At 31.1% G+C, this 20,660-nt stretch overlaps 1 protein-coding gene across 1 annotated transcript; it reads left to right on the forward strand.

Annotated features, from left to right (window-relative positions):
- Nucleotides 1-3,147: 3,147 nt before the first annotated feature.
- LOC129003389 (zinc finger protein 649-like) lies at nucleotides 3,148-20,032 on the forward strand. The gene is made up of 11 exons (XM_054431682.1): nucleotides 3,148-3,277; nucleotides 6,652-6,852; nucleotides 8,513-8,619; nucleotides 10,358-10,430; nucleotides 13,312-13,428; nucleotides 14,241-14,306; nucleotides 15,614-15,816; nucleotides 16,304-16,421; nucleotides 17,789-17,982; nucleotides 18,650-18,804; nucleotides 19,960-20,032. Exons 1-11 carry the CDS (start codon nucleotides 3,148-3,150, stop codon nucleotides 20,030-20,032), a joined length of 1,437 nt encoding a protein of 478 aa, XP_054287657.1.
- The last annotated feature ends 628 nt before the right edge of the window (nucleotides 20,033-20,660 follow it).

A 20,660-nucleotide genomic window follows, 5' to 3' on the forward strand; every position in this document is an offset into this window, starting at 1 on the left:
GTGCTTTGAATTTGTTTTCTAAATTCATATGTTATTTTGCGGGGCATTGAGCCGCACAGGTTCACTAGTAAATGTTTATTTTTACAACACATTTTAGCTTATTTAAGTTTTACTTTTAGAGGAAATTTTAATTCAGTTTAATTTTTAGATGAGAAGAAGTTTGTTTGCATGGGATGTAAGAAGAGATATTACCACAAAAGTCACCTGACGAGACATATCAAGTTTGAATGCGGAAAAGATCCACAATTCTCTTGTCCTCACTGTCCTTATAAGACAAAGCACAAATGCTCTCTTAAGTCGCACACTGTGCTGAAGCATGGGGTGGTTTTTTAAGGACAGTTTACAATAAATTTGTATACAAGATTATTTTTGTAAGTTAATTAGTAATTAACTTGTTTAGAGAAAAATCTTACATTTTATTAAAGGTGTTTTTTTCAATAGGCTTCCTTTACAAAATAATTTAATTTTAATTAAAATCGTTCTGGATCGGTAATTTTAAAAGTTGATTCCCTATAAGTTAATAATTTTGATTTTTATCAATGTAGGTAAAGGTTATAGGTTAATATTTAATCCCAGCTTAAATACTTGTATTTTTGGGTTGCCATTTTTAGTTACTATGGCTTCTATCATTTGCCCTTCTATATTTGTTTAATTGATTTATATAAATTTATTTAAATTTTCTAGTTATACTGTGTTTTTAAAAAAAAACCTTTACGCATTGGATTGCTTGTTATCATTTTCTCATTTTATTTCAAAATTTAAAAACGATAATTGAAAACTGATGTGTCCATTCCAAATGTACTGGCTTATACTATATTTGTTAATTTACATATGTTCTGTTCAGTTGTTATTGTTTATATGATGATTGTGATTAAATAAAAAAAACTTGAGTTACTACATTAAAATGTTACATTACTAAAATATCTATCAATGGCGACGAGAATAATGGAAGATTTAGAAAAAATAGCAGAAGATGTAAATAAAGTTAGGAAATTAAAATCATTGCGAAGAACAGTCAAGTTTCAGCTTGGAAATGTAAAGAAGTATGTGGACAAAGGATCATTTTCAATTAATGAAATCCAAACTAGACTTGATTTGTTAGCTGAGATTAAATCAAAGTATGATCTAATTCAAGACAAGATCGACTTCTATACAGAAGAAGAAGATTTAGAAAACGAGCTAACTTACAGGGAAAGTATTGAAAACATGCTGATTGATACAAAAGCAAGATTAATGGATGCCCAATTACTTCATATGCCAAGTATTCAACATAGCTCTATTCCCAATCAAAATAGTTGCACCACTGAAAATCTACAAGCTAATACACCGATTCCAGTTCTTCCTACTTCAAATTTGAGCTTTACTCCTTACGATGAAAGGGAAAACTTTTCTAATTTTGCCAGAAGACTGGAGGTTTTTATGACTTTAAAAGGTATAAATGATCCTAAGTTAAAAACTTTTACACTTTTACATGCCTTGACACCTCTTCTACATCAGAAACTATACGACCTATGTACACCAGACAATCCTATAAATAAAGAGTATGGGGAGCTTGTGACCTTGCTTGACAACTTTCTAGATCCTAAAAAAAGTATTTTGGCTTTACAACACACATTTATTAGTCGAATACAGGAAGAAGGAGAATCTATTTCAAACTTTGCTACAGAACTAAAAAGGTTGTCAACTAATTGTAAATTCAATTGCGAAGCTTGTGGAAAATCTGTATTAGACATGCTATTACGACTACAACTCATACGTGGACTTAATGACAAAGACATTAAAACTCAGCTTTTACAGAAATGTGACCACAAACAATTTGTAGAAATTCTTAACACAGCTACTACGATGAAACTTTCAAAATTTGAAAGTACTTTGATATGTCAAAAGAGTGGAAACGTAGACATAAATCAAGTAAAGTTTAAAGCTAGAAATAATATTACATCCAATGAACAAATTCACAGACCTAGAACAAAATCATACAACACAGGATCTTATACAAGTACTGGTAATAAATTTCGTGTAACAGATTTTGAGTCACTGAAAGGAAAAGGAAAATGCTACCGATGTGGGAATATATACCATAGAGCGAATGTTTGTCCAATGATTGATGAAACCTGTAACACCTGTGGAAAGATCGGACACATTTCAAGAGTATGTCTTAGTAAACATAAAAACAGTAAAGGGCAAGTTCATTACACTGAAAATAATAACATTTCTGAAGACAATATCCATGAAATTAATTTACTGTCTGACAAAAAGAGAGATGACAAATTTCACATTGATATAAAATTGGAAGGTAAAAACGTTACTTTTGAGTTGGATACTGGAGCATCACTTACATCGATTTCTTATGAAGACTACAAAAGACTAATTCCTTCCAAAAGACTTTACAAGACTGGTGTAGAGCTGCGCACCTACACAGGGGAGATCATAAAACCTAAGGGGGTAACATACGTAAAATGTGACTATAAGGGACAGTGTTTCATGGGAAAAATCTTTGTCATTAATCAACATGTCGATAGGATTTTTGGGCGTGAATGGATGAGAGAAATAAAACTAGACTGGGGAGAAATAAAATCTATACACATGAATGAAACAAGGAAGCCGGAGCTGGATTCATTACTTGCAAAATATGAAGGTTTATTTGACAAAAACATAGGGTGTATTCCAAACTTTGAAGCAAAACTTAACTTGAAGGACAACTCAAGACCTATATACATAAGGGCCAGACAGGTTCCATATGCCATAAGGACAAAAGTTGAAAATGAACTCAGCCGTCTGGAAACCCAAAAGATTATCACCAAGGTAGACAACTCGGAATGGGGAACGCCTATTGTGCCTGTCATAAAACCCAATGGTGACATTCGTATCTGCGCTGATTTTAAAGTTACTTTGAACAAAGTCGTGGAAGACGAGAAATACCCAATTCCGAGGATTGAAGACATTTTTTCTACAATGAGTGGAGGCAAATACTTCTGTTCTCTTGATATAAGCAATGCTTATTTACATATGAAAATGGATGAAGAGAGTAGTAAAATGCAAACACTAAGTACTCATAAAGGGTTGTTCAAAGTAAATAGACTGATGTTTGGGGTTAAGGTTGCTCCTTCCCTGTGGCAAAAATTCATGGATTCCTTACTACAAGGTATGGATGGCGTACAATGTTTTTTCGACGACATTTTAGTCCAGGGGTCAACTTACGAAGAAACTCTTCTGAGATTAGAGAAGGTATTAGAAGTTCTACAGAAGCACAACTTACATTTGAATGGAGACAAATGTAAGTTTTTTGAAAAAAGTATCAAATACCTCGGGCACATTATTGATGAAAAAGGTCTACACAAAAGTCCTGATAAAACTGTAGCGATTCAAAATGCTAGAAGACCTACAAATGTAAGTGAATTGAAGACATTTTTAGGCTTGGCCACGTACTACAGCAAATTTATACAAAACTACTCAACTAAAGTATATCCTTTGACAAGATTACTTACAAAAAATGCTAAGTTCATCTGGAGCTCTGATTGTGAAAATAGCTTTCAAAAAGTCAAAGAAGAAATAACAAGTGAACAAATTTTAACTCATTTTGACCCCAATCTGACGGTTACTCTTGCAACAGATGCATCACCTGTAGGACTCGGAGCAGTTCTTTCTCACAGACTAGGAAATGGTACAGAAAAACCTATTGCATTTGCATCACGCACTCTGATAAAAAGTGAAGTAAAATACAGTCAGATTGATAAAGAAGCTGCAGCTATTTATTTTGGACTAAAGAAATTCTTTCCATACATATATGGACGAAAGTTTGTCTTGATAACCGATCATAAACCCCTTGTGTCCATATTCGATCCTCAAAAGACATTACCTACTATGGCAGCGACTAGAATCTTCAATTACGCTCATTTTCTTTCAGGGTTTGACTATACAGTTGAATTTAGAGGAACAGAAAAACACGGCAATGCAGACTTTTTGTCGAGATTTCCACATGAAAAGTCGCTACCAAACTCAATTGATGATTATTCTGTCTTTCAAATCAACCAATTAGAAACACTCCCAGTTTGCAGTTACAAAACAACAGATTGCAGATGAATCACTGAAGGAAGATCACCTTAAAACCATCATTCAACATTTAGAAGAAGGGAAGAGCCTTGAGAATCTTGGATACAATGATTATGAATTTACATTACAAGACGGATGTTTATTTAAAGGTAATAGAGTTGTCGTTCCAAAAAATTTGAAATCAAAAGTACTTACAGAAATTCATTTTGGTCACTTGGGAATAGTTAAAATGAAGGCTTTAGCGAGAAGCTACTGCTATTGGCAAGGCATCGATCATGATATTGAACATCTGGCTAAGACTTGTAAACAATGTTGTTTAAAACAAAACAAACCACCTCAAACGACTCCTCATCCATGGCAAACCCCTGATGGTCCCTGGCAAAGAATACATATAGATTTTGCTGGGCCTTGTTTTGGAAACAATTATTATTTTTTTATTGTCGTTGACGCTTACACAAAATGGGTCGAGGTATTTCAAACAAAAAATACTTCTTCTGATTGGTGTGTCACAAAATTAAGACGATTGTTTTCTACATTTGGAATTCCACTTACTTTAGTGTCAGATAATGGCAGACAATTTTGTGGACATACTTTTGAAACATTTTTGAAAAACTACGGTGTGTTACACAAGACAAGTGCTCCATTCCACCCTTCTTCCAACGGCCAAGCGGAGAGATTTGTCCAAACTATAAAGAAAGGTCTACAAGCCATGAAAGATGAAGGAGGGAATATGGAAATTAAGTTACAGAGATTCTTGATGCAAATGAGACAATCAAGAAACTCCACTGGATCAAATTCTTACTTCCTAATGTTTCAGAGAAATGTGAGGACCAGACTAGATTTGATGATAACAAATAACACACCTTCAAACAGTGACTTTAAATGTGCAAAGGGAATAAGAGACTTTAAAAAGGGGGAAAGAGTTCAAGCTTATGATTTCAGAGACAAGAAAAACAAGTGGATGTTTGGTAAAGTAAAGAGCAAGGATGGACAGTTAATTTACGTTCTTGAAATGGATGATGGATCTATATGGAGGCGGCATATCAACCACATGTTACCTTCTAAATTTAAGGGGGAGGATTGATGTGTCCATTCCAAATGTACTGGCTTATACTATATTTGTTAATTTACATATGTTCTGTTCAGTTGTTATTGTTTATATGATGATTGTGATTAAATAAAAAAAACTTGAGTTACTACATTAAAATGTTACATTACTAAAATATCTATCAAAAACCAAGAGTATTTAATGAATTATTGAGTACAGGTTCATTGGAGCTATGTTTATGTATACAATTATCTCAAAATTTAGTGTAAGAAATTTTCTTCTGAAAATTAATTTGGTAAAAACCATTACCTCAGAAAAATTATTTTTTGCAGTAAAACTAGTTTAATCATTTTCAAATTTAACTGTTAGCTTATAAGGTACAATGATTGTTACGAAATAAAAACAAAAATGTCAACAAAACAATCATGATGACTTTAATCAAATCAAGTATTATTTTCACAAAATACAGTACAAATTAAAAATATTCTGTTAAATAATATTGAGCGAAGATTGCAATCAAAAAGTAGCTCTGAACAAATACTGAAGAATTAAGTGGCAATCTTTGCTTACGTTTGAAGGGGACATCATACAAAAAAATTATTTTTATATTATTTTTATTTTTGGTTTTAAATTTAAGTCCCTTACTTCCTGAACAAAATGACACCTTATTTATGGCTCTAAAAAAATTCCTAACCTAAGAAATAATTTTTTAATGAAACCTTACTCGGGTTTTTTCCTTACATTTGAGTATTAAGTAATCTAGTGATCTCGCCTTTAAAGACTGATTCCCAGAAACGACTTTTTTGTAATACATTATGTTTTTGAAAAAATTATGTCCCTTTTTCTCAGGAACTATAAGAGATAGAACCATAAAGTTTTTACAGAATATATTTGAAGCTATTTCACAGAAGTGGTACCGAATTCATTAAATATACTCTACCTAAGGAAGATTTTACTGCCATACACACAAAAAAGTGAAATTTAAGCACTCACTTAGTGAAGTTTTTTTAAAAAAATATTGTGAAATAAAAATTTTATTGAAAGTAAATAGTTTTGGTACCAGTTTTATATATAAGCATGAATTATAACCTTAACAGAATTCAGGTTGATAGCTCTAGTGGTTTACAAGCAAATGGGTCATTATGGTTGCTAATTTTACATTGTTACCATAGGGTGTACGATGTCCCCTTAAACATTTCAAAACATGAATATTGATCTTGTAAACCTTAATTAATATAAACAGTTTAACACAATATCAAACAAACCAACTGTTAATTCATAATAACACAATAACACAAAATGGTGTAGGCAACAATACTAAATTGCATATCAGCTGATCAATAATAAACTAAAGGTAGCAGAACATCCAACATATGTTTTGGTTTGTCCCTAAATAATGAATTGATGGACTTGTGAATTGGGTTGTGTTTAAGAACCAAAACCCTTTGGTTCTTAAAGCCTTCCAAATATGAAGGCTTTACTGAAGTATGAAGCCTTCCAAAAGTCCTTCATAATATTTTTCAAACTGATGATGTGGTTATGACTTTCAGTTGAACGGAGACATGAGTGCTTAGCCTGTGGTAAGAAGTACGTTCAGAAAGGTCATCTTACCAGACATCTCAAGTACGAGTGTGGTGTTGATCCGCAGTTTGCCTGTGTATACTGCAAGTACAAGTCGAAGCACAAACAAACTTTGGAAGTACACATGGCGTTGAAACATGGACAAAAAATAGACGTTTCAACTGAGAGTGGTTTATCATATTTGTAGAAAAACAACCTTACCTTAGAATATAAAACTATAATATTTAGATCACTTTTCAAAAGATATTTTATACTATGTTATTTCTATGTGTTAAATTCCTTCTCGACTTTGTGTGTTTTATTGTTAGTGTTATTGCAATTTGAAATGGATACTGAAACTCAATTATTTTTGTATTTTAATAAAATATTGAATTAAAATAATTTTGGCTTTGCTTCCACAAAATCCCAAGAGACCGATTTTGGCTTCCTCTATTAGATGTTATATTGAAGATCTCCAAAGACAAGACCTAAAAAACCTATATAAAAAACTCCAGATTTGTGTTTCTTTATTTTATAAGTATAATTACTGATCTAAATAATAACTATTAAATATTTAGTCATTTCATTAACAATCTTAATGTAATTTAAAATGTGATTCATTATAAATTATACACGAAAAATTTAGAGGTAATGAAACCCGGAACAACTTTGTAAGGTTATAAACTCTGCCTAACTAAAAATAATTTAGTTATTTCTAAATGTATCGTACTTATGGAATTCAATCTGTTTGTATATTTATGCAGTTAATTGTAATATTACAACGTTAACCATCAAAAGGTTAAAAATTTCAAAATATCTTTAACACATATACATTGTCTTATAATATAATTTGTGGTTATAAAAATCATCAGTATAACACAGTCAGTATAAATAATGCTATTTTAATTACATACAGCAAGTATTGCATACAGCAACACTAATCTCTCTCCATTACAGCCTCTGCAATAATAATAACAAATTACATTTCATTTTATCACAGGTTCTACACTTATGTCAATTAGACAAATAGAAGAAAAGAAATATGTTTGTACTACTTGTGGCAAAAGTTATAAGTACAAAGGGGACCTGAATCGCCACCTCAGATACGAGTGTAACAAAGAACCTCAGTTTGGCTGTGGATACTGCAATTATAAGTCTAAGTACAAGCAAACGTTGGCAACACACATGGCGTTGAAACATGGACAAAGACTGGACTTTTGACCTTAGAGCGGTTTTATCATATCCTGAAAATGACAATCTTACCTTAAAATACAAAACTTGATTTTTGTCACTTTCAAAAAATATATTTTAGATTATTTTATTTATATTTGTTAAATGCTTTCTCGACTTTGTATGATTTGGTGTAAATGTTATTACAATTTGAAATTACACAGTACAGATATTAGTATTCAACTATTTTTGTATTTTAATAAAATAATGTATCCTATTGCTTTTGACTTTGTTTCTCAAAATCCCAAGAAGCTGGTAATGACAAAAATATAGCATTTTAGCAAACTTTGAATAAGTATGCACAATAATCTTTTTAAACCTAAACTGTATCTACCATAATCTCATTGAATATCCTGTTCTCTAATTGGAGCTATGTCCGTTTATGTATACAATTATCTCGAAATCTAGTGTAAGAAATTTTCTTCTGAAAATTAATTTGGTAAAAACACCTAAGAAAAATTAGTTTTTGCAACAATAAACTAAAGGTAGCAGAGCATCCAACATATGTTTTGGTTTGTTCCTTTAGTGAATTTATGTACTTGTAAATTGGGTTGTGTTTAAGAACCAAAACCCTTTATCTCATAATATTTTTCAAACTGATGATGTGGTTATGACTTTCAGCCGACCGGAGACATGAGTGCTTTGCCTGTGGTAAGAAGTACGTTCAGAAAAGTCATCTTACCAGACATCTCAAGTACGAATGTGGCGTTGATCCGCAGTTTGCCTGTGTATACTGCAAGTACAAGTCGAAGCACAAACAAGCTTTGCAATTACACATGGCGTTTAAACATGGACAAAAAAAAGACGTTAGAACTTAAAGCGGTTTATCATATTTATAGAAAAACAACCTTACATTAGAATACAAATCTATGATATTTTTTCTCTTCTCAAAAGATATTTTATATTATGTTATTTCTATGTGTTAAATTCCTCCTCGACTTTTTGTGTTTTATTGTTAATGTTATTGCAATTTGAAATTGATACTAAAACTAAACTATTTTTGTATTTTAATAAAATATTGAATATTTAATAATTTTTGCTTTGCTTCCACAAAATCCCAAGAGACCGATTTGGGCTTCCGCTATTAGATGTTATATTGAAGATCTCCAAAGACCGTACCTATATATAAAAAAACTCCAGATTTTTGTTTCTTTAATTTTGTAAGTATAATTTCTGAACTAAATATTAACTATTAAATATTTATTCATTTCATTAAAAAATCTTGATGTAATTTAAAATGTGATTCAATATAAATTAAACACGAACAATTTAGACTTAATGAAACCCGGAACAACTTTGTAAGGTTATAAACTCTGCCTAACTAAAAATAATTTAGTTATTTCTAAATGTATCGTACTTATGGAATTCAATCTTTTGGTATATTTATCCGGTAATTGTAATATTACAACGTTAACCATCAAAAGGTTAAAAATTTCAAAATATCTTTAACACATATACATTGTCTTATAATATAATTTGTGGTTATAAAAATCATCAGTATAACACAGTCAGTATAAATAATGCTATTTTTATTACATACAGCAAGTGACACACTAATTTCCCTTCATTACAGCCTCTGCAACTATAATAACAAATTATATTTCATTTTGTCACAGGTTATAAACTTATGTCGATTAGACAAATAGAAGAAAAGAAACATGTTTGTACTACTTGTGGCAAAAGTTATAAGTACAAAGGGGACCTGAATCGCCACCTCAGATACGAGTGTAACAAAGAGCCTCAGTTTGGATGTGGATACTGCGATTACAAGTCTAAGTACAAACAAACGTTGGCAACACACATGGCGTTGAAACATGGACAAAGACTGGACTTTTGACCTTAGAGCGGTTTTATCATATCCTGAAAATGACAATCTTACCTTAAAATACAAAACTTGATTTTTGTCACTTTCAAAAAATATATTTTAGATTATTTTATTTATATTTGTTAAATGCTTTCTCGACTTTGTATGATTTGGTGTAAATATTATTACAATTTGAAATTACACAGTACAGATATTAGTATTCAACTATTTTTGTATTTTAATAAAATAATGAATCCTATTGCTTTTGACTTTGTTTCTCAAAATCCTAAGAAGCTGGTAATGACAAAAATATAGCATTTTAGCAAACATTGAATAAGTATGCACAATAATCTTTTTAAACCTAAACTGTATCTACCATAATCTCATTGAAAATCCTGTTCTCTAATTGGAGTTATGTCCGTTTATGTATACAATTATCTCAAAATCTAGTGTAAGAAATTTTCTTCCGAAAATTAATTTGGTAAAAACCATTATCTCAGAAAAATTAGTTTTTGCAACAATAAAGGTAGCAGAGCATCCAACATAGGTTTTGGTTTGTTCCTTTAGTGAATTTATGTACTTGTAAATTGGGTTGTGTTTAAGAACCAAAACCCTTTATCTCATAAAATTTTTCAAACTGATGATGTGGTTATGACTTTCAGCCGACCGGAGACATGAGTGCTTTGCCTGTGGTAAGAAGTACGTTCAGAAAAGTCATCTTACCAGACATCTCAAGTACGAATGTGGCGTTGATCCACAATTTGCCTGTGTATACTGCAATTACAAGTCGAAGCACAAACAAGCTTTGCAATTACACATGGCGTTTAAACATGGACAAAAAATAGACGTTAGAACTTAGAGCGGTTTATCATATTTGTATAAAAACAACCTTACATTAGAATACAAAACTATAATATGTTGTTCACTTCACTTCTCAAAAGATATTTTATATTATTTTATTTCTATGTGTTAAATTCCTCCTCGACTTTGTGTGTTTTATTGGTTATGTTATTGCAATTTGAAATGGATACTGAAACTCAGCTATTTTTGTATTTTAATAAAATATTGAATTTTCATCATTTTGGCTTTACTTCTACAAAATCCCAAGAGGCCGATTTGGGCTTCCTCTGTTAGATGTTATATTGAAGATTTCCAAAGACCGTACCCATATAAAAACAACTCCAGATTTTTGTTTCTTTAATTTTGTAAGTATAATTACTGAACTAAATTTAAAAAAAACTGAACTAAAATTAACTATTAAATATTTATTCATTTCATTAAAAAATCTTAATGTAATTTAAAATGTGATTCAATATAAATTATACACGAAAAATTTTACGTATTGAGACCCAAAACAACTTTGTAAGGTTTTTAACTCTGCCTAACTAAAAATAATTGAAATAGTTATTTCTAAATGTATCATACTTATGGAATTCAATCTGTTGGTATATTTATGCAGTTAATTGTAATATTACAACGTTAACCATCAAAAGGTTAAAAATGTCAAAATATCTTTATTGTCTTATACAATTTGTGGTTATAAAAATCTTCAGTATTTAGTCAGTATAAATAATGCTTTTTTTAATTACATACAGCAAGTGATACACTAATTTCTCTTCATTGCAGCATCTGCAATAACTATAATGACAAATTATATTTCATTTTGTCACAGGTTCTATACTTATGTCGATTAGACAAATAGAAGAAAAGAAATATGTTTGTACTACTTGTGGCAAAAGTTATAAGTACAAAGGGGACTTGACTCGCCACCTCAGATACGAGTGTAACAAAGAACCTCAGTTTGGCTGTGGATACTGCGATTACAAGTCTAAGTACAAGCAAACGCTGGCAACACACATGGCGTTGAAACATGGACAAAGACTGGACTGTTGAACTGGGAGCGGGTTTATCATATGTGTAAAAATACAACCTTACATTAGAATACGTAAAACTATATTTGGTCACTTTCAACAAATATTTTAGTTCATTTTGTTTTTGTTTGTTAAATACATTCTTGGCTTTGTTTGTTTTAATTTTAATGTTATTTGCAATTTGAAATCATAAAATATGGATTCTGTACTGGGATTTAACTATTTTTGTATTTTAATAAATGTTGAATTTGATGAATTTTGACTTTGTTGCTTAAAACCCCTAGTGGTCAATTTCGGGCTTTCTCAATTAAGTGTTTAACTAAAAATTTCTAACCGTTTATAAAAATATTTTTGTTTCTTAAAATTTTTTTTTCTTTTACTAATCACAATATTAACTAGCCTACTAAAAAGTTGTGCATTTAAGTAGTGATGCATAAACTGTTTATAAAATAGAAAAGTTATGTTGTGCATAAACTCGTAAAGTGTCTTAAAAGACTATTCAATAAATCTTAATTTAAAAAAATATCAAGACCCGGAACAACTTTGCAAGATTTCAAACTTGGTTTAACCGAAAGTATTTTGAGTTGTTATATCTAAAGGTACCGTACTAATAGAATTCAATCTATTGGTTTATTGATGCAGTTAATTATTATATTACAATGATTATTGTGTAATCCTATAATTGTGGCTATCAAAATCATCATTGTATAACAGAGTCAGTATATACTATGCTATTTTTAAATACATACAACAACCGACACTAATTTATCTCCATTGCAGCCTCTGCACTAATAATTAACATGACAAATTATATTTTATTTTGTCATAGGTTCTACACTCATGTTCATTAGACAAATAGAAGAAAAGAAACATGTTTGTACTACTTGTGGGAAAAGTTATAAGTACAAAGGGGACTTGACTCGCCACCTCAGATACGAGTGTAACAAAGAACCTCAGTTTTCTTGCCCACACTGTCCGTATCGTAGTAAACATAGGACGAATCTTCAGAAACACGTAGCGTTGAAGCACACGCATACCAATCTACTTCTTTAATGTTCGTAAGTAAAAACAAATTTACAGAGCTTAAACATATTATGAGTTTCAGTCTGAGGTATAATAAAAGCAATATAATTTGATTTTTTTCTTTTACGGAACCTGTCTTTTTTCTTCTGTATTTTTGTATTTTCACTCTTAGCGTATAGGAAAGCTGTACAATTTGTATAATCTTTTTATTATAAATTTTTATTATATATGTAATATACATTTTTGCAATATAGGTTTTCACTGTTCGACCACAATGTTTGAATAGTTATTCCCGTGCAAAAAGTTAGTACAAGTGTGTATGGAAATAGGTACATATTTATTTACTTATTATCTTATGAATTGTATAAATTTAATAAACCAATGAAGAATTAAAACAGACTACACATTTTTAGAGCTTGTGATTTAAAAAAAACTGTAAAGTTTTATGTCACTTATTTTATATAACATAGTAATAATAATCAAAATCATAGTTAAAAAGCTAATACTACACAAAATGTTAATAATCAAAATCTATCAGAGACCACACTATTAGGGAAGTCGCAATCACCAGAAATATGCATTTGGTGTTTATGTCAGTTTGTATTGAATTCAAGATCCCAGTAGAATTGAATCACCTAAATTGTTAAGGACTATTATTATAGTTTAAACGTTAACAAAGTTTCCTCAATGTCTGTAAAATAATAACTTGATAATTTCCACAGGTTATCTGCAGTTCTTGTCCAAGTTCTTCTGTGACATATGTGGTCGATCATACAAGCACAAGTTTCTGTTGGGAAGACACAAGAAGTTTGAATGTGGCAAACAGCCTCAGTTCGCTTGTTCCTTTTGTCCTTACAAAGCATACCACAAACAACGACTCCAATCACATGTTGCAGTCAGACACAAGACTAACATGAAAAAGTAGTGATTGCCACAACAACAGAAAATTATGTTTTACTGCATTCATTTATTGATATTGTTACCATCAAATTAATTTAAAATGTCAATCTAAGTTTGATGATTCAATAAAATAATGTTAAGTATTTTTCTATGTGGGTCTATATGTTCACCTTTTTGAATTTAGTATTAAAAGCGACCATTGATAGACAGTTATGTTATTGTTTGTTAGATTGAAATTTGTATTGTCCTTTAAGCACGCACATAACATATCAACATTATTACAAAATATTGCTTTTTACCAATTATAGTTTACAGCAAAATGTTTTCTTTTAATAGCTCAGTAAACAAAAGAAAAGCCAAGAAACTAAGAACAAAACCACATCAAGCTTTTGTTACACATTGTCATGTTGAAAACACTTACAAACATTTCATTTTGTTATAGTAAAAATATTGTTTACCGTTTAATAATTCAGATATAAAATAATATGTCCATAAACCAAATATTTAGAGTGATGGTACCTAACCAAAACTTATGCATGTGTTTATTCATACAAATGTACCAAGTAAATTAGGAGTTAAAGTTCTTCTTTCTTCTCAACCTACTTAACATAAAGTAAAGAAAATTACTGCACTAAATGTGATTTTTGATCCAATAACTCCTTATCATTGTAAGTATTGAATATAACATGATCGAATATAGGCTGCAAATAAAAACTGAAATATTATTATTGACTTTCTTGCCTTTTTATAGACTTTGATGTGACGAGAATGATCATGCAAGAACTTCATGCCAGCGAAGACGTAAGAAAGTTTGCTTGTAATGTTTGTGGAAGGAAATACAAACATAAATTCTTACTGTCTCGTCATCAAAAATATGAGTGTCAGAATGAAGGACAGTTTCCATGTAAAATTTGTTCTTACAGGGCAAAACAAAAATGTGCTTTGAAAAAACACATGGCCTTGAAACACAACATTGCGATTACCAGCCCTATATAGATATACATCCAAGCTGTATACTTTTGTTGATTGTTAGTCTCTGTGTTTTCCTTGAATTTGTTATGTTCCTGATAAGAGTGATAAGAGAACTGATTATTAATGTTAATTTTAATGTGTAATCCTTTTTGTGCGAAAATACATTTACATAAGTGTTAAAGTGTTCATTTAATAAGACCTCATCCATTAAAATTAAAAATCATATCTAAATCTATAAATATCATATCATATCATATCTATGTTGGTTTGTTGGTATATTTGTTTGGAAGTGATAAACTCAGACCCCGCTGGACCGATGGCTATGAAACTTGGTACATGTAGAATTTCATAGAGTATGTTTAAACACCATAAACTTTCAGGGCTTAGACCTGGTACCGTCTTAAAGGTACCTTTGTCAGGGATTTGAAAGAATTTTAGTCAGATTTGTTTATTAACAAAACATATGATGGTAAAAAAGTATTGAAGAAGCATCAGCTGTTACATATGTTTTAATTTATAGTTTGTTTACTTTTCCCTGAAAAATGTTTTGTTGGTAGTTTATTTACATTGTGAACATTTTTGTGAGTTTATTATTATGTGGGATACATTTAGTTAAAGGAAGGTAAAAGTGTTGTAGAATTTAGCTTATAGTTTACAGTGAAATCTCTATATGAGCTACAGGTAAAGATGCTTGACTAAAATTGAATAATTTAGCCATAACGTATCATCTATTATTTGATTTTATTAATACACTACCGTATGTGTTTAGACTCTTTTTGATCCATTAACTCAAATATAAGTAGGAGCTCAAACGAAAGTACACTTTTAAGTATGAAAATAAGTTCTTACTTAAATTGGTAGGTACTAATAAACAAGCATCAGCCCCTCTTGGCCTCTTATACATTGTACTTAGTAGTCTAGGTCATTCAAACCCCTTATCAAATTTAAAAACATACCTATTAACCCAATCGGTTGATGTACGTCTTTTGATTCAAAAGTCAACTGTACGTGCATTGACTATAAGGTACGTGTAAATATTTCATGCAGCCGGTCTAAAGAACCACACATATTTCCATTCTGCCTTCTCTTCCAATTGCAAATCACGGGTAGGCCTATATCAGCTAGTCTTCTTATTAACATCAATTTTCTCAGGTTCGGAAGGAGACAATAACCTTCGCTTTGGCTGTGACACTTGCAGTAGAAGTTATAAATACCACCGAGACCTTCTAAGACACAAACGTTACGAGTGTGGAATAGCACCACAGTTCGCCTGTCCCCTATGTCCTTACAAGGCCAAGCTGCGGAAAACTCTCAGGAACCATATGATCTTCAAACATCCTACAAATGACGAGCTTGTATGATTCAGAAATTGCGGCCAAAGTTTCAAGCAGGCTCAGCAATTTGTGTTCGAGATGGAATGGAAGCCTAGCAAGTATTTTTCTTAATAAAAGTATAAACTCTATAGATTGTATTTTTATTTCAAAGTTCTTGTGTTGGTATGGTAATCATTAGATCAGTTAACTCCTATGTCAAATATACATTTTAAACCTTAATTAAACCGACTTTTTTAATGTTGTTAAAAATTTTAACTCTAATTATTTGTAACAAAATATTTTAGATGAAGGTTTTACATTTTTCAAAAGTTTTTAGATTGCTAGTTTGTGTTTCCTGTATGTTTCAAAGTTTAAGTGTTGGAGATATTTATGTAACTCTAAAATGTGTTTGAAATTATGGCGGCATACTCAAAAAGTAACAGTCTTCTTGAAAAACTCCCATGATTAGCTTACTGGGATCTTCTATTACTAGTCCTCTTCCGCATCTCCTAAACATAAACTGTCCTAGGTGTGCTGCTCGATGGGGAAGGCAACCAGCGTTTCGGATGTGATGCTTGTGGAAGGATCTACAAGTATCGACGTGATCTGGCACGTCACAAGCGTTACGAGTGTGGGATTCCTCCACAGTTTGCTTGTTCCCAGTGTCCTTACAGGGCAAAGCAGCGAGGGACGCTAAAGACTCACATGGCTCTCAGGCATAACATCACCTAGACCCAGCCTGATGCAGACTTACATGCAAGAGTTTCTGCGCTTTCATCCACCGAGTGTTTACATTTTGATTGAAAACAATTCAATTAATTTTAAATTTTGGCTTTAAACTCACCATTATCACACTAATTTTTACTGATAATTTGTTCTTTTCAATTTATAAATTAAGTCTCAATGATTGACATTTAGTTGGTGAAAAGTAACAAATAAAGGCTTTATCTACTCATGGCAAGGTATCTAAGTGTTAATAGTGCTCACATGGCAGTCAAAAAGTCTCCGGTTGTATAAAAAAGTCAGTCGGTGGTTCGAAACTGGATCCAGCTGACCTTGGCCATTGTGCTTTTGATAATAATGATATGGCTGAAGAAAAAGGTGATCTAAGTACATTTCATCACCACACATATCAACAATAATTGTGTTTGTGCGGATGACAACACAGATAACCTTAACCTTTATTTGTTTACTGATAACAACTCTTAAATGAATAACATCATTGCCAACTCAGTTCTAGTCAACAAGTTATTATACTAGTTTCATAGTTTATACAAACCAAAGAAGACCCAAAGCAATGTTCATGCTATAATGTAACATAACATAGTAAATACTTTTGTATTAAACTCATTTTTAGAACATAACCGTTCATTTTTTTCTATATACACGTTAATCCCTAAAGCAATCCAAGTAAAAGAAGATCCTGAGAAGACATAAAAGTCTTTGTTGTGTATTGTTGGTTGGATCCTGGCCTACCATATAAACAAGGTGTCAAGACATAGCATTCATAGTTAAAAGTACCTAATATCGTCAAAATACTCATAAGTTTTTAAACTAGTGTGAATGGCTTTAAAATTCAAAACGTACAACATTTCTTAATTAATACTTTTTTCAATGAAGATAAAAATATTTTTGAATGCATATGCTGCTTGATGCAGGGTATCAATGGTTCTGCAGAGGCAATACATCTGTTTCTAAATTCCTCTCCCTTTATCATAACAACATATTTTCATACTCCGCTAGTTATTCTGAAGATGATTGAATCTTTAAAAATATTCATTTGTACATATTTGATTTTTGGAAACAGAAAGGTTTTTAAATAAGCTGTTACCCTTGGTACATAACTTCACACCATTTAAACCAACAACTTTTTAAATGTGACGTTTTAAACGTTACATTAACCACACAATAAATCAAAAATACCTTTCTTTTTTATTCTTTTGAACAGCTCCTCTTAAAAATCAATCCAAATGTGTCTTCAGCAACAGTCCACTGAACGTATATGATTTCACAGGCATGGAGATCCAGAAGCTGTTGGAGGCGGCTACTGCCATGGAACGATTCTGTTGCACCTTCTGTGGCAAAGTGTACAGACACAAATGTGACCTCAAACGTCATCAGAGATACGAGTGTGGAAAAGACCCTACCTTCTGTTGTCCTCACTGTCCCTACAAGGCTAAGCAGAAAGGAACACTAAAAACTCACATTGTTTTAAAACACTTTAAGTGATTTTGAAATAAATATTGAATTCTATTGGGGATAAAATAACTGTCAAAGACCTGTTCCTAATTTTAAGGTTCCTGTGGCAATAATTTCCGTAAAGGTTTTAGAATAGTTATTGTGCTGTTTCAAGTTAATTTTTTTATCAGTGATTAAATATGGTTATTGGTGGTTAGAGCAAGGACTCAATGTGTCTGAAGTCCGGACTTAAACCTTTTTAATCGCTTATGTTTTGGCAAGGTTTTAATGTCGTTACAAATAAACTTTAAATAAAACTCAGTTAAGATAAAATTCAAAAATTATTACCATTTTCGTACTGGATTTTATAATGAACAATAAATTGACTCATAATAACTACAAGGAATGAAATACGCCATCGCAAAAGAGTTTATAAAAAGTAAGTTTTATTTCACTTATGTTTACATACATAATTATTTTTTACTTATTTAACCATTTACTCGTATACATGATTGTTTTGTATACATTTACGTTATACAATTATTTTTTTAATCTTCTACAAGCTGTAAACCTTTTTTTTTGTGCTTTGGTGGTATATAAGATACCTATCGTTACCAGTATGTACAATTGTTGAATAACACATAATCTTTTAGTTATCAAACTAGTGTTACTAATATTGTGTGGTTTACTTTCTCAGATAAACACTTTCACCCCTGCGCCACGTGTGGACGTACCTACAAATGTCGCCGTTCGTTGCTTCGTCATCAGAACTACGAGTGCCAAAAGGAACCCAAGTTTCAATGCCAACATTGCTCTTACCGCTGCAAACACAAGCAAGGACTACAGACACACGTACTCTTAAAGCACAAGGACAAAACTGCGTTTATGTTGGTTTAGTAATGGTACAACAGCGGATTAGTTTTACAAATATTGTAGAACTAAAACTATTTGTTCTTATCCGTAGTGATTATTTCGTGTTAAAGTGGGAAATGAGAATTTTAAAGTTTGAGCATATGTATTTGTTTTACAAACAAATTTTTGAACAGTAATAAATTTATTCAACTTTAATTTAGAGTTTAGAATTTATTCACCCGAAATTGTAGAAAATCTAGTACCGTTATTTTTCTTTATATTCAATTTAGGTTTACTTTCAAACTTCTTTACAATAATAAATGACAGTAATAGATTTTAGTTTTTACTATTTTTGATATTTATTAAATTATATATTTGACAGTTTTTTGTCATTTGTTGAAAATTATTTGTTTATCATATAAACATCGTCTACTGATGGCAGCAAGAAAAACAAATGATGAACAACAGTTTAAAAAATTTAATTGATATTCGTTTGTTATGATCGTAAAATAAAATAATCTTCATATTAAAATACAAGTGTTTTTGGCAACTTGGTTGGTTGCTAAATCTAATTGTTTTTCTTTGAAAAAGGTGTTTTACTTATTCTATTCAATTTTACATATTCACTCAGTTAAGTAACTGTTTTTAAAAACTGCGAACTAGTTGTAGCCAACTGGAGGACTTGGCTTCAACATCATCTTACAATAATGAAATTTAAATGTGTAAAAATTGAATCAATCGTCATTAAAACTGTGGAATTCTGATGAAATGAGTGTACCATGTAGCGTTGCCAATGGATATTATAGATATTTGTCATAGTACAGTATCATAAAATCTAGAGTTTGTTTCGATAAGGCTTTCATGTTCCGTTACATTGATAACGATGATGATGATGTCTTATATTACGATAAATTGTACAATGAACTCTAATGTTTTGTTATAATTCCTGAGAACTAGCAATACTTTATTCATAGACAGTTTTTATTGTTTGAAGTGTATGTAATAAGTTCTTAACATCAAACCGCCATATACCAGATACTTTAGAGTCATTTATAAAAATATATTTAATCCGATTCTTACGGTTGACAAACTCAAAACTTATATTTAATCAATACCCTTGAATAACATTTTCTGACTTTTAATTTTATTTGCCAGAATGCGTGAGCTGCGGGCGCAGATACGGAAGCCTCCGATCGCTTGTGAGGCACCAGCGTTACGAATGCAATAGAGCTCCGATGTTTGCGTGCACATGGTGTGCGTACAGAGCCCATCAGAAAGTGTCCCTCAAGAAACACATCGCATCTAGGCATAAGGAGCACTGGTTCAGTCTCCGAACAGTCGAGACAGTGAAAAATATATAAAATATAAATCAAATATTCCAAAATAATTTGTGATCCAGAACATGCATTTTCACCTACTAAAACTTGTGTGAACCAGAACATGTTTTCTATATCTACTAGTACTGTGATTTGTGATCGAGAACGTGTTTTTACTAAATGTGTGATTGTGATGTAGGATATGTTTAAACGTCTTGTAAGCATATATAAAACTTTTAAACATAGATATACTTCTGCGAAGTAGACATTCCAAGTTAATGGTCAATCTTTTTTCTATACTTTAATTGTTCAATTTTAGTTTAATTCCCTAACCAAAATATAAATAAGTAATTGCTTATTGATTTGAAATTTACCAAGTAAATCGCTTAACCCGGTGAGTTCTGATAATAGTTTTGTTGTAAAGTTATCATTAACTTTGAAAAAGGCTTAAACCAAAATGACAAGTATGGGGTTTCAGAAATTTATTCGAAAATTAGGATTTATAAGTTACTTTAAGGTTACTTTATGAATCCGTGTTCA

The sequence above is a fragment of the Macrosteles quadrilineatus genome, unplaced genomic scaffold (assembly GCF_028750875.1).
Source record: "Macrosteles quadrilineatus isolate MER2022 unplaced genomic scaffold, UCM_ALF_1.0 Scaffold_9__3_contigs__length_116548681, whole genome shotgun sequence".
In the NCBI taxonomy this organism is placed as follows: Eukaryota; Metazoa; Arthropoda; class Insecta; order Hemiptera; family Cicadellidae; genus Macrosteles; species Macrosteles quadrilineatus.

What these genes read in the sequence shown, in the direction of transcription:
- LOC129003389 (XM_054431682.1), top strand. Translation starts at nt 3,148, where the DNA reads ATGGATGGCGTACAATGTTTTTTCGACGACATTTTAGTCCAGGGGTCA. An exon ending in ACATTTGAATGGAGACAAAT is followed by an intron (nt 3,278 to 6,651) that starts GTAAGTTTTTTG and finishes TATGACTTTCAG; the next exon opens with TTGAACGGAGACATGAGTGC. An exon ending in TTGATCCGCAGTTTGCCTGT is followed by an intron (nt 8,620 to 10,357) that starts GTATACTGCAAG and finishes TATGACTTTCAG; the next exon opens with CCGACCGGAGACATGAGTGC.